The 14,697-nt window shown below is 41.0% G+C and overlaps 1 protein-coding gene across 2 annotated transcripts in view; it reads left to right on the top strand.

Annotated features, from left to right (window-relative positions):
* The window catches only part of LOC143923948 (retinol dehydrogenase 7-like), an 80,477-nt gene that overhangs the window by 31,848 nt on the left and 33,932 nt on the right, over window positions 1-14,697 (top strand). The window contains exon 1 of one of the 2 annotated variants that reach the window (XM_077447897.1): window positions 6,567-6,819. The exons of the other annotated variant lie outside the window; for it this stretch is intronic. Within the exon in view, the coding sequence (XP_077304023.1) occupies window positions 6,805-6,819 (15 nt within the window). The 5' untranslated portion in view covers window positions 6,567-6,804. Of the gene's footprint in view, window positions 1-6,566; window positions 6,820-14,697 lie in introns of those variants that run through there. 2 annotated transcript variants of the gene reach the window in all.

Genomic DNA, 14,697 nt, shown 5'->3' with positions numbered 1-14,697 from the left:
GTAAGATAGTTAAAGATACGTATGAACAGTTTTTAAAGGTGAACACCTGTTTGAACTCCCCTTGGAGAAGTACATCAAGATGATCACAAGGAGTATGAGTACTCTGAACCCCCAGATGAAAATGGCTTTCACCACTATCAGTATGTCTTCTTAGCCTGGGGTTAGGAAGGGTTCATTTTATCTCTCTCTCTTCAAATGACAACTTTAAGACAGAAAAGTACTTTCATAAGAAGACATGGTGCTCCAAGCCAGCCATGGATCATGCCAAGGTCAATTACAGTGATAGGGCACCCATACTTTTGTGCGGGACATTTGTCAGCCTTCTGGCCCCAACAAATCTCAGAAGCATGGGTCTAGAGCAGTGATGGCGAACCTTGGCACCCCAGATGTTTTGGAACTACATTTCCTATTACACTCAACTACACTACAGAGTGCACAAGCATCATGGGAAATGTAGTTCCAAAACATCTGGGGTGCCAAGGTTTGCCATCACTGGTCTAGAGTGTGGTTTCACACTCTGCCTCCTCACAGGGTGAGGAAGCCTCCTAACTGTTGTCAGGCAGCTCTTGTCCCAAGGGGTCATCACCCCTGTAACTACAGTGGAATATTTTCAATCTTTCCACTCAGATCACTTGATGGCTCCAAAGCTGAATGGAGACGCTCATCACATTTTGACCTAAAGATTCTCAAGTTGTTTCTCAATGTTTGCATGGAAAAGGTCAGGCTGGTCCTTGCCTTTTTTTCTCCCGAGAGATTTTCTGGTCTTTATAGATATTAGGGACGCTTATCTGTACATTCCCATTTTTCTGCAATACCAACGCTGTGTTTTGCAGCGGGTGACCAGCAATACCAATTTGTTGCTCCTCCATTTGGCTTGTCCATGGCACCTCAAGTTTTCACCAAGGAGTTCACTCCAGTTTTGGCTTTGCTCCAAACTCAGGGGATTCATGATGTGGGCTACCTGGATGATCTTTTGTTGAAGAATCAGTTTTCCCTGTCCCTCATTCATGGGGAGCATTCTGCAGAGATTCAGGTGGATCCTTAAACTGAGGAAGTCATCATTGGACTTGTAGCACCCTCTAGTTAGGTAGGTACTAGAGTGAGGTTTTTTTTCTAGCAGAGTAGGAAAATTTTGTTTTGATTCTGGGCTGGGAGTGGCTCAGGGCTGGGTGACTCACAGGTAGCATTATTGTCGCCACCCTCTTCTTTCTAGAGGGTGCTAGATAGAAAGGAAGAGAAGAGAGGTGGAGCTGCCTGGGGTGTTTTGAGGAGCCTTGACCAATTTGAATTGGCAGGGAGCAGGCCTCCTTAAATACCCAGGGTCAGCCCAGCTGGGGGGAGTTGTTGTGGAGTGAAAGAGTGTGGAGGCTTTCAGGACCCACAGGGAGTTCCCCAGTCTGGGGTGGATGACCTTGGGCCAGGGCCCAGGTGTATCCAGGAGGAGAGCAAGGATCCTGGGAGAGAGGCATAAGAGAGAGTAAGGAGAGGACAGCGGGATAGAACACTGCTAAGAGACTCCAGGGAGGACAACTGGTCACAGACTGGAGGGCTGGTGAGTGAAGCACAGTCGGGAGGACTGGGAGTTTTCAGTTTGAGATAGGTGCAGAACCAGAGGAGTGGACTGTGGGAAGGGCAGTGGAGAGTGGCTATTGCAGCCAGGCTGTCTGGCAGGGCCTGAAATCTATCTGGGACCAGTAGCTGGGAAGAGGACAGTTAGCACCAAGAACTTTCTATTTGCTACATTATGGGGGGCCTGCGGTCCACGTGGTGCTAGCTTGGCTGGAGGCGTAACGGTCTGCAGCATAGGAGGTGCTGGAGGAGTAACTGTCTGCAGCAAGTGAAGTGCTGGAGGAGTGAAGGGAAAAAGGTCTTAAGCAAGAGCTGTGCTAGAGAGAAGACTGAAGTGTATATGCCAGAGTGTAAGTGTTAGTCCCAAGCAAATTGCACTGAATTTTTATGGACATCCCATAATTTCCTATTCCCATCCAAGTTCAATACCCTCAATAAAATACAAAAAAACAAAAAACAAAGATATGGACTGGTCTGTGTCTCTGAGTGTCTGAGAGATGGATGCCGGGCTGGGCAGGGTGACAGGTGAACCACAACACTCAGCAACCCCTACTTGGGCATGGCTAAAGACTCATCTCACAAATTGGAGAATCTGGGCATGAATCTCTTCGTGACCCTATCCAGGATTTTCCTGCCCCAGGGCCAACTTCTGTCGCTTCACTCTCAAACTTGGGCCCTCTGTGCTTGGAAGCAGCAATACAATTAGTGCATGCAAGGATACTAAGTCCCATGGCTGCATCCCTCAAGGTTGTACTGTACACCCAATTTCATTCCATGTCTGCTCAATATTCTGGCAATGTGCAAATAGCAGATTTAGCCACTGGACCACCCCATGTATCTGACCAGACTTTACTTAGCATGATGGATTCCCACCCCAGCGCTGCAGTTAAGGAATCTCCTTCTTCCTCAATTGTGGAAGGTTTCTAGAATGGATGCCAGCCTGCCCCTGTGCACCTGTTGGGTGCAGTCCTGGACACCCTCTTAGTACAGGGGTAGTCATTGGAGGAAGCATGCCTTCTCATCAACATTCTGGAACTCAGGGCAATTTGATTGTGCCTTTAGCATTAGACTCTTCTGCAAGGAGCCACATCACACTAAAAGAAGTGGACTTCCTCACTTGGACAGAACTTTACGCACCGGTCCTCTCTGCTGTTCACATCCCAGGTGCAGAAAAATGGCAAAAGGGCTTCCTCAGCTATTGGCATATGGATCCGGGGGGGGGGGGGGGGGGATTGGCTCTACATCCACATTTATGTCATGCCCTTTGCCACAGTTAGGGGTGCCAGATGTTTTTCTACTTGCGTTCAGGTTCAACAACAAACTGGATGGGTTTGTTGGACCTTTTCGACAATATGGTAATTCAGTGGGATCAGTTCAGTCAGGTGTATGTAATTACACCCCTCAAGATTATCCTCTGATTACTTTGCAGGATCAGGTTGGAAAACATTCTGGTGATCCTCATCAGAGCTTTCAGATTGTCCAGGTCTCCAATTTTAAGGGAAATTGTTCTATTCTGTTTCTCAGTCACTGGTGTTATTGGCATGGCAATTTAAGCCACAATCCTGAGGGACAGGGGGCTTTTGGATTCCGCCATCCCTACTATATTAAATGCTAGGAAGTTGACTTCCCACAAAGGCAACGATCAAATTTGGATATCTAATTTTTATTTTGCTTGGTGTTAGGCAAGGAAGTTTCATCACATAAAGTACTCCATGGGATGCATTTTATCTTTCCTCCAGTCTAATCTGGACCAACGTCTGGCCATGGGTACCATCATGGTACAAATCTCAGCCTTGGCTAATGGCTATTCTTTCAGAGACCTCTGATATTCCTTCTGTACAATTCCCTGTGTTCCCTCGAGACCTCAGTCTGGTACTTTTGGCTCTACAAAAGCCATTCTTCAAACCTATTAGGGATATTCCCTTGTTTGACCCCACACATAGCATGGCTTTTCTTGTTGGTATCCCATCTGCAAGGAGAATCTCTTAATTGGTGGCATTACCCTGTAAGGATCTCTTCTTAGAGTTGCACAGGAAAAAAAGTGGTCTTGAGGCAAGAAGCCTCCTTTCTCCCCAATGTGGTTTCTGCCTTTCACCTTACCCACCTTAGGCTACTGTAAGTCAGATCAACCTTGAGGTTATTTAAAGTGTAACTAAAGGCATGTTTTTTAATGTGGATAGAGTAAGGGAAGGTTTGCCATCTGTTTCCCATTGAGGAGATTTCCCTTTGCTTCTTGTCCCATAGCCAAAACAGGAAGTGAGAGGAAATCCCTCCAAAGTAAGAAAATCCTGGTTGGTCACTATGGTCACCAGGACTTGGTGTCTCCATTGGAAGATTTGCCCTCTCTCAATGTTATGTCAACCTAAAATTTTCTTTTTCTTTCATTTTCGATGATAACAGTAAACAGGACAAATAGAGAAGTTATCTTCTTTATGGGGGCACAGACAGCAAAAAAATAACTAACTGGCATTCTAATTCTTCTTCATTCTATCCAAAATGGAAAATAAATGTTTGCCTTTTTTTTACATTTTAAGGTTGCGTTTCTGCATTGCTGTATAAAAAAAGCTTTCGCTTTTAGATTCAGTAAGGCTCAAGGCATGTCCATCAGGTTCAGCCTGTCATATCCTCAGTTTTGGTCCAGAGGAAGGCAAAAACCCCTGGGCTAGCTGGGCAATTCTGCACCACAAAGCTGACCTCATAAAATCAGTCATATCAAGTCCTTGGAGAACATGTCATCGTATTCTGTTTTAGTGATTCTAAACTGTAGATGCAATGTGTTGTAAGTTCTTTGTTACCAATTATTCCATTACTACATCTTGTTTTCTGAGATCAAAAAGCTTATATGTGTATTTTTAATATTGTTTTATAACTGAATGGTTTCTTGGGTATAGAAGTTGTGGCACAGAAACATTTAGATACATAATCTTTCAACCCCAATACCTGTATGCAGTAGAATTACATATCTGCTGATAGACAGTGCTATGTCTAAATATGCAAAACATGTGTAATTCATAAGAGATCCATGAAGTCCAATGGGTGATAATATTTCATATATGTACATTCAAAAAAGTTATTCCACCTCATGTGCAGGAAAGAGATCACAAGCCGCTTACCAGAAAGCCATCAGCATAAAATTATAAATAGTCAAAATGCTCATAAGATGAATGAGAATGCCTCACACAGCAGTATCAGTGATTAGCAGACAGCGTAATGGGCTTGACTAGCAATTCCGGTTTTCTCCTCAATCAAAGAGCGGTATACATAAAAAAGGAAGGTCTGCGCATAGTGTAAAACTGTCACCGAAGCTGTTTGATAAAATTTTATTGTACTTACATAAGCAGTATTTCTAAAAGCATATAACAAACAAACTCCATCAGGCAATTGTGTAGAGAGGACTAGATTAGCGTGCTGACGTACGTGGTGTAGGCTGCATCCCCACATGTTTCGTCACAAAATGATGTCTTCGAGGGAACGCAGCTGGACGAGCTTGTGAAGTTGTCTGCTGATCACTGATACTGTTGTTTGAGTCATTCTCATTCATCTTATGCACATTGAGACCATTTCTAATTTTGTGGTCATGGCGTTCCAGTAAGTGATCTTTTTCCTGCACATGAGTTGGAATAACGCAGAAGTTTTCCGGGTTTCCAATTTGGGATGCACTTCCACTTCCTCTTTCTTTTCCTTATTTAGATCATTATAACTTTTGCACTTTTTTATGCACTTATATGAAATACTATCACCCACTGGACTTTATGGATCTTATATGAACTACCCATTTTTTGCATATTTAGAAATAGTGCTTTCCATGTCCATTAAGTGCATGCATTATATTTATTATTTGGTGTTGGTGTTTATTCACATGTATTTTTTCACAGGATTCTACTAATTTGGCATAGCGCTGTCTATGTCCATCTAGCATATATTTTGCACATTTTGCATTTATATATTTTAATTTATTTGTTTTTTTCACATGTATTTCACACTTGTTGGACTGTAATATTCTCATATGTTGGACCCTGCGCTACCTAAAATTTGCTAACCTAGCGTAACCCTTAATCCCACCCTATATACCCTAAAATGCATTTTTTTGTCTTTTTACCTTTTTATTTAACTGGTAATCCTGACAGTGATGCACAGTCCTGGGGTGACAACACATACTCACTGTACTGTTTCTATGGAGGAGGAGCATTGTCAACCTAGGATGCTCTTCTGATCCTCATCTCCATAACATGGGTGGAGGGGGAAGTTGTTGTAATTCACAGACAAATGCTAAGAAAGCTAACATTGAGATTTCAATTCAGTGCACAGAAAGTTACAAGGATTTTTGGCAGGATCAACACCTATTTTCTGTACTAGCTGTAAACGTGCTTAGCCTGATTCATAATACAAAACAGAAAAAACGAACAAAAAAATTTACTTATGCAATCACCACATTTAAAAACTGGTAAATTGCAATATACTACAGTTTTTTTTTTTTTTTTTTTTTTTGTTTAGATATCCTTTAACTACAGCTTAGTCCAGCTCATAACTCCAATCTAACCCTTATAATCCCAGTGTCTCTGAAAGGTAGGTTTTCTGAAACAAATTAGATTTTCCTGCAATAGATTATAATTTATTAGGATATGATAAAATATAAAATAGGTTTGATAAGGTGCAATGTTGTCATATAATAAACACCTTCTTAGCATAACATGGCATAACGTTAGAGGTTAAAAAGCCAGTACTACATCAGGAACACCAAACCCACATTAAATTGGTGAAAGACATTTTTTAGCTATAGAAAGGGTTTGAGAAAAAAACAGGTAGTTGGTCTGGAAAGATGAGACTCTGGGCAATTACTGAAATTAATACCCTGAATAGCTTTGTATAACAATATTTATAATTAACCCTCAGCCCCTCCATCCTTGAGAGAGTTGAGACGCCTGTGATTTAGCCTTTACTAATAAGGATTAAGTGGCTACAGTCCAAAAATAATCTCGACAAGGATATATGTCGTACCAAGGCAGACATTGAATCGTCACAACATGCATGGGAATTGCATAAGGCCCACTGAAAAGTGCATTAAAGCCAAGGGAAGGGGGAAGTTTTCTTTCTATACTTTAGAAGTGATGCCTTGGAAAATAGAATCTACACCTACATCAGTGCAGAAGACTTTGCCAAAGTCCACAATGAACTGAAAAAATACGTTGCTTATCTGACCTATTTCTGGTGCTCCAAAATTTTCCAGATTTTACAATGTGGCTGTACAAAGTAAGTACATTATGATAACCAAATGATACCTTTATGCTTTCTATTACACAGAATAATGATAGCACACTTAGACTAAGTAGTCTGCCCATTTTCCCTCTTAATGCTTTTTCCATAAACAAATTTATTGTTATCCATAACATGATTTTCTTTTCATTTTCCTACTACACCTGCTGCTGGTTGGTTACATATACCTGTTACTTTACCAGTAAAACATTATTATCTAACTTAAATCTCCAGTAATGAATGAATCAATATTAGCATATTAGGTATTTACAAGAAGTGTGAATTGTGATAAATCTGCTATTAGTTGTAATAGCAATAGAAAATAAAACGTGTTACTGCGGTAATAGTAGTAGTTATAGTAAAAACTATTTTTCTTTTTCTTTTTTAGATTAAAGTAGGGACAGATGTGTTAGCATTAGTACTATTATTATTATTATTATTATTATACAGGCTTTATATAGTGGCAACAGTTTGTGCAGAGCATTACAAAATGTGATTATTCATAGCAGTTGTATTTGTATACAACTAATTGATGTAATTGTACATATTAAAGAAAAAATGGTAGCAGTAGTAACAGTATTAATAGTAAATGAGTAGTAATTTCTGCAGTATAAGTAGTAGAGAAAGGTAGCTATTTACAATTTTAGTTGTACTGATAGAATTAGTTGTTGTAATAATAATGGTAACGGTAGTAGAAGGTTTGATTATCACATAGTGATTTTAGGAGTAAAACATTGTTGTAGCAGTTGCGGCTCTACTAGTTGTAGTAAAAGTAACAATAATACTCAAAGTACCAATAATAATTGTAGTAGTGAAAATAACAGTAGTTATTGCAGAAATAATAGTAGAAAGTAGTGATTGACAATTAACTGATAACTACAATAGTAGTAGCTTTGGATGTAGTAGTTGTTTTTAGAAGTAATTGGTTGATGTAGCAATAGCAGTTGTTAGAGAAATACTGTTAGTTGTTGCTGTTACATTGGTAGCAGTAGGAAAGTTGTTGTTATTAAACAAATACAGATTTTTTTCCTGTAGCTAGCTATTGTTAACTAGCTAAGACTAGTTATTAGAGCTGCTGGGTGTTTGTTGTAAAGTTATAGTAGTAACTATTGTTGTAGTAATCACAGTAGCAGTATTTTTGATTGTGGTCATAAAGTTATAGTAGTAACTATTGTTGTAGTAATCACAGTAGCAGTATTTTTGATTGTGGTCGTTGCAACAAATAGTTGTATAAATAATTGGTTTGTGCTAGTTGCAATAAATATTGGTACTAACATTTTTAAGGTTGCACACGCAATGCTAAATATTTTAGTGCATACACAATTATGATTAGATCCAGAAGAATGGGACACCAGACCCAAGGTTACAATCTACCTGTATATTTAAACCTTTCTGCAGATGGATACATTTCAGTGAAAAATAAAATAAATGAGGGATTTCCCACATGCAACCAAGTTCAGTTGCAATATGTAAACATTGTCATTAGAAAAGAGCATATGTCTCCCCTAATCATAGGCGCGTGCAGGGGGTGTGTCAGGTGTGCCTGGGCACACCCTAATCACTACATGCAGATTTCCTTAAAGTGGTTGTAAACCCTATCAAAAAAAAAAAAACCTGCAAGACAAAGGCATAAGGAGCTAGTATGCATAGCATACTAGCTCATTATGTATTACTTACCTTAGATCAAAGCCAATGCAACGGTCCTCGTTCACCGCTCCGGCTGGCGACATTACTCCCGGAGTTACTTCCGGGTATCGCGGGCTCCGCCGCTGTGATTGAACGGAGCCGCAATGACTTCACTCCCACGAATGCGCACGGGAGCCGCCGGTAACGGCACAGTCTAACTGAAGCAGCAGCACGCTTCAGTTTGCATGTGCTGATGATGTTGGCACATGCAAATACAGGGGATATCTCCTAAACTGTCCAGGTTTAGGAGATATCCAGGGTAGCTACAGGTAAGCCTTATTATTGGGTTACCTGTAGCAAAAAGTGTGTTGTAAGGGTTTACAACCACTTTAATGCCCTGGATTCCCTCTGTGTTGCTCCTTTTCCCCCCAGCAGTGCTGCTGGCTTCCCTCTTCTCCCCTCCCCCTGGCTGCTATGGGGGATTATTCAGAATGGAGAGAAGGGGAAAGGGCTAGTAATAATGTAATTTACCTTTCCCTTCCTTTTCTAAATGAAGACAGTGAGTACACTCACTCACTGTGTTCATTCATAACTGAAGCACAGTAAACGGCATGTACTATGCTTCGGTTTGTGAATGAACAGGATGCCGCTCAGTACACAGCACTTCACAATCATTCACTGTGCAGTGCAGCTGGGGCTGCAGAGAAAGGCCTTTGTGTTTGAGATTTGGGGTGCACACCCTAATGCAATAGGCTGCGCACACCTATGCCCCTAACAAAAAGGGAGCACCACAGATTACTCTACTGCTGTGCTATCATGTTGCCATAATCTCTACAAGCACTTGGACATTAATTACTGATATCCCAAGGTGTGTGTCTGCAGATCTTAGTCGCTCTTTAATACACTCTATCCATTCACGCTAACTAAGTACCTATACACATTCAAATTATTTGCAGAGGTAAGGTTCTATAGGGACTTGCACCAACTTTCCCATCCAATTTGAGATTATGTATGTGCCTCTCAACCATTCTTTTCTGTTATCCCCACCCAGTACTGTGACCAGCCAGATCATGTAGCTCTTTTATATTTGGCAGATTTGGCTACCACTGTGAATGATCCTATTTGTTGCAGATGAGGTATGCTAAAGATGCATGTGTATGGTGCTGTGCTGGCTAGATGCATTAGGGTGCCATTAACTTAATGGCGCCACCAGGCATCACACTGAGCTTTGTGTATTACCATGTGGTGCATTAATACTGGAAAATTATTCTTAGCACATAAGGTGAAGCTCATCTTTAAATACCCAGCCATGTGCAGGGGGAATTTGAAAAACAGGAGTTTTGCTTGATGTGATTGTATGAATGAGGGGAACACAGATTCACTTCATTAAAGTGTTACTAAACCCAGGACCCTGCATTCACTATATCTGGTCTCCCACAGTACACGGAACATGGAAATGCAAGTATTTTAGTAAATATGCACTCCTGAATACTTTTTCTCATCGGCAGTACAGTATATCGCAGTCAGATGGCCAGTCTAGCACTGGTTAAGGCTTGTAGGAGGAGTTTTCATTCTGCTCTGACTGTCCTCTGAGGCTGCAGAACCCCTGACCCTGTGTCTGGACAATGCTAAATTTCCCTGTGCTGATCACATACACCAGGGATATGCAATTAGTGGACCTCCAGCTGTTGCAACTACAAGTCCCATCATGCCTCTGCCTCTGGGTGTCATGCTTGTGGTTGTCAGAGTCTTGCTATGCCTCATGGGGAATTGTAGTTCTGCAACAGCTGGAGGTCCGCCAATTGCATATCCCTGACATACACTCTCCCAAGAAAGAAAAAAAATCTCTAGCAATACTCTCCAAACTGAGCATGTGCAGCTTGCCCCCAAGACTCTGTTATGCTAGCAGATGGTTGGGGACAGTGGAACCTTATACACGTATATGCTTAACAGCTCTACTTTTGCTGAAACTCTCAGTCAATCCTCTTCTGTATCTGTGCCGTACATTTTATCTGGCACTTTTTATTGAGTTACTTCTTTCAAATGTGTGAATATGATTCTGTAGTCTGATATTTTTCACCTGTCCAACGGATCCTTAGAATTTATGGCACTGTTGAACTGAGAACAAAGGTGACATCAATTTTTTGTTAATATTTTATGAGTGATTTCTTGGAGGCAAGTTGTCCCTTTGTAACAGAAAGTATTTATTTAAATCAAATGGGATCCAGGCACAGCCAAGATTTATATTGATAAATCATTGAAACTTTCTCTTTAATGAACCCCGTTTGCCTGTTTCTAGTTGCAAAGTCTTTCAAAGACAATTTTTGTTTCTGTGTGCCCTCTATTTCTATTTCTTGTACATCCAGAATACCCTCAGATTTGAGGTGGCCTAGAGTACAGGTTTTGGTAGCCTACGCAGTCTGAATTCTGAGCCGACCTGATTGACTCCTCCTCTTTATTGTTTCTATCTAGTGCATTGTAATGGTTGATCCTGACATCCCATAACTATTCAGAAACCTACCTCCTCTTACTTTGACAGTTAAGATGATTGGTAACTAGTGTACTTGTTAAAATGTGGTTTCTACAGGGAAAATAAATAGGCGTGTTTTAAAACCGTGTAGTGTGTGTCACCGGTGCAATACAAACCATGTAAATAATAAATACAGCGAATATAAATCCCTTATGTATGGTTTGCTGCAGCTAAATTGACTTCCCTTAAGTAAAGTGAAAGTGTAAATGCTGTGTGTATATATATATATATATATATATATATATATATATATATATATATATATATATATATATATATATATATATATATATATATATATATATATATATATATATATATATCTCACACAAGTGAGTACACCCCTCACATTTTTGTAAATATTTTATTATAACTTTTCATGTGACAACTCTTTGCTACAATGTAAAGTAGAGAGTGTATAGCATGTATAACAGTGCAATTTGCTGTTCCCTCAAAATAATTCAACACACAGTAATTCGTTTCTAAAATGCTGACAACAAAAGTGAGTACACCATCTAAGTAAAAACGTTCAAATTGGGCCCAAAGTGTCAATATTTTGTGTGGCCACCATTATTTTCCAGCACTGCCTTAACCCTCTTGGTCATGGAGTTCACCAGAGCTTCACAGGTTACCACTGGAGTCCTCTTCCACTCCTCCATGATGACATCACAGAGCTGGTGGATGTTAGAGACCTTGTGCTCCTCCACCCACCATTTGAGGATCCCCACAGATATATATATATATATATATATACAGTATCTCACAAAAGTGAGAACACCCCTCACACTTTTGTAAATATTTTATTATATCTTCTCATGTGATAACACTGAAGAAATTACACTGTGCTACAATGTAAAGTAGTGAGTGTACAGCTTGTATAACAGTGCAAATTTACTGTCCCCTCAAATTAACTCAACACACAGCCATTAATTTCTAAACCGCTGGCAACAAAAGTAAGTATACCCCTACGTGAAAATGTCCAAATTGGGACCAATTAGCCATTTTCCCTCCCTGGTGTCATGTTACTTGTTAGTGTTACAAGGTCTCAGTGTCAAGGCTGGGCTCAGACCTTCTAATTGCTAGCTCCTATCTCTTCACAGTGACTCACCTGTTAATGATATCCTGCTCGTCAGTCCTGCCTACTTAAGCTGTCTAGCCCAGATTATCTCTGCCTTCGCCTTGGTCAACATCACAGAGACTATCTCCTGTGTTCCTGTTAAAGACTTGCTTGGCTGAAATTCCTTCTGGCTCCAGATCCTGCTTGCTGTTCGACTATGCTGATCCCTGACTTTCTGGCTTGTCTGACTATCCTTTCCAGTTACAAAACTTTGGCTATGTTTTGACAATGTTTGTTCTATTTACCGTACTGTTATTATTTAAACAAGTGTGATTTAACTGTACTTCTGTCTCAGTTTTTCATGATTTCTGACACTCAGGTGTGAATGGGGAGCAGGTGTCTTAAACGTGGTGTTATCACTCTCACTCTCTCATACTGGTCACGGGAAGTTCAACATGGGACCTTATGGCAAGGAACTCACTGAGGATCTGAAAAAAAGAATTGTTGCTCTACATAAAGTTGGCCTAGGCTATAAGAAGATTGCCAAGACCGCATGGTGGCCAAGACCATACAGCGGATTAACAGGACAGGTTCCACTCAGAACAGGCCTCACCATGGTCAACCAAAGAAGTTAATTGCTCATTTCCAGAGGATGTCTTTGGGAAATAGATGTATGAGTGCTGCCAGAATTGCTGCAGAGGATGAAGGGGTGGGGGATCAGCCTGTCAGTGCTCAGACCATACGCTGCACACTGCTCAATTTGGTCTGCATGGCTGTCCTCCCAGAAGGGAGCCTCTTCTAAAAATGATGCACAAGAAATCCCACAAACAGTTTGCTGAAGACAACTAGACTAAGGACATGGATTACTGGAACTGTGGTGTCCTGTGGTCTGATGACCCCAAGATAAACCTATTTCGTTCAGAGGGTGTCAAGTGTGTGAGGGGTACAAAGACAAGTGTTTCTTGCCTACAGTCAAGCATGGTGGTGAGAATGCCATGGTCTGGGGCTGCATGAGTGCTGCTGGCACTGGGGAGCTACAGTTCATTGAGGGAACCCTGAATGCCAACATGTACTGTGACATACTGATGCAGAGCATGATCCTTCGGAGACTGGGCCGCAGGGCAGTATTCCAACACCATAACGACCCCTAACACACCTCCAAGATGACCACTTCCTTGCTAAAGAAGCTGAGGGTAAAGATGATGGACTGGCCAATTGTGTCTCCAGACCTAAACCCTATTGAGCATCTGTGGGGCATCCTCAAAAGGAAGGTGGAGGAGCAGAAGGTCTTTAACATCCACCAGCTCCATGATGTCATCATGGGAGAGTGGAAGAGGACTCCAGTGGCAACCTGTGAGGCTCTGGTGAACTCCATGCCCAAGAGGGTTAAGGCAGTGCTGGAAAATAATGGTTGCCAGACAAAATATTGACACGTTGGACCCAATTTGGACATTTTCACTTTGGAGTGTACTCATTTTTGTTGCCAGTGGTTTAGACATTAATGGCTGTGTGATGAGTTATTTTGTGGGGACAGCAAATGTACACTGTTATACAAGCTGTACACTCACTACTTTACATTGTAGCATGTGTCATTTCTTCAGTGTTGTCACGTGAAAAGATATAATAAAATATTTACAAAAATGTGAAGCGTGTACTCACTTGTTTGAGATACTGTATATAGCTGTGCTAACCTATAAACAAGTGTTAAAGTGTTCAAATCAACATGTTACACAAATTTCATTGAAACATTAAATCGGTTAATAAATTGTCCAAGCATCTGACCATACAACACTACTATGATATGTTCCAGAAACCAGAATTTCTATGATCACAATGCAAAGTCCATTAGACCTCCTGCTCTCTAGCTCGCTTGACCCCTCCTCTAATGCTACTTTAACTACTTCCCACCGGGCCAATGTATATATACATTGGCCGGGTGGGAGCTCTCTCCTTCTGACTGGATGTTCAGGAACGTCCTTCCGAAGGAGGTGGATCGCGCACGCTCGTGCCCACGCAGCCCCGATGCGCTTGTGTCACCTGGACACAGAACATCTCGGATTGGCAGGTTGGCTCTGTGATTGGCCCTCCTAATCACATGATGGCCATGTCCAATCACAGCCGTCATGTGATGTAAACAAACAGCCGGTTGCTAGGCAATCGGCTCTCCTCTCCTCACACGGAAGTCGTCGCTGAGGAGAGGAAAGCAGATCGCTGCAGCCGGCTGGTAATCAGTGAGTATTTTACAGCTTTTTACTCACTGATCACCAGTCTAGTGTAAAACACAAGTGTCCCCACACATGTCCCCAAAACACACATGTCCCCAAATAATAAAAACACATGTCCCCAAATAATAAAAATACATGTCCCCACATATGTCCCACTAGAATCACATGTTCCAGTGATTATCTGCACACATATGTCTGTGATCACCTGCACACATCTGTACATGATCATTTGCGTACATATGTCCGTGATCACAAACCAATTATTATACACTTAATGGAATTTTTGTTTAGCAAAAACATGTAGCAGAATACATTTTGGCTTAAATTTATGAAAAAAATAGATTTTTTTGGATTCCTTTTAAATTAGAAAGAAAAATATATTGTTTTTTTTCCCCAAATTTATGCTCTTTTTTTCGCGTTTATCGCAAAAAATAAAA

The sequence above is a fragment of the Lithobates pipiens genome, unplaced genomic scaffold (assembly GCF_037356315.1).
Source record: "Lithobates pipiens isolate NorthernLeopardFrog02 unplaced genomic scaffold, aLitPip1_a1.2 Scaffold_22, whole genome shotgun sequence".
NCBI classification, from domain to species: domain Eukaryota; kingdom Metazoa; phylum Chordata; class Amphibia; order Anura; family Ranidae; genus Lithobates; species Lithobates pipiens.
This window is presented reverse-complemented; position numbering and strand designations above follow the sequence as displayed.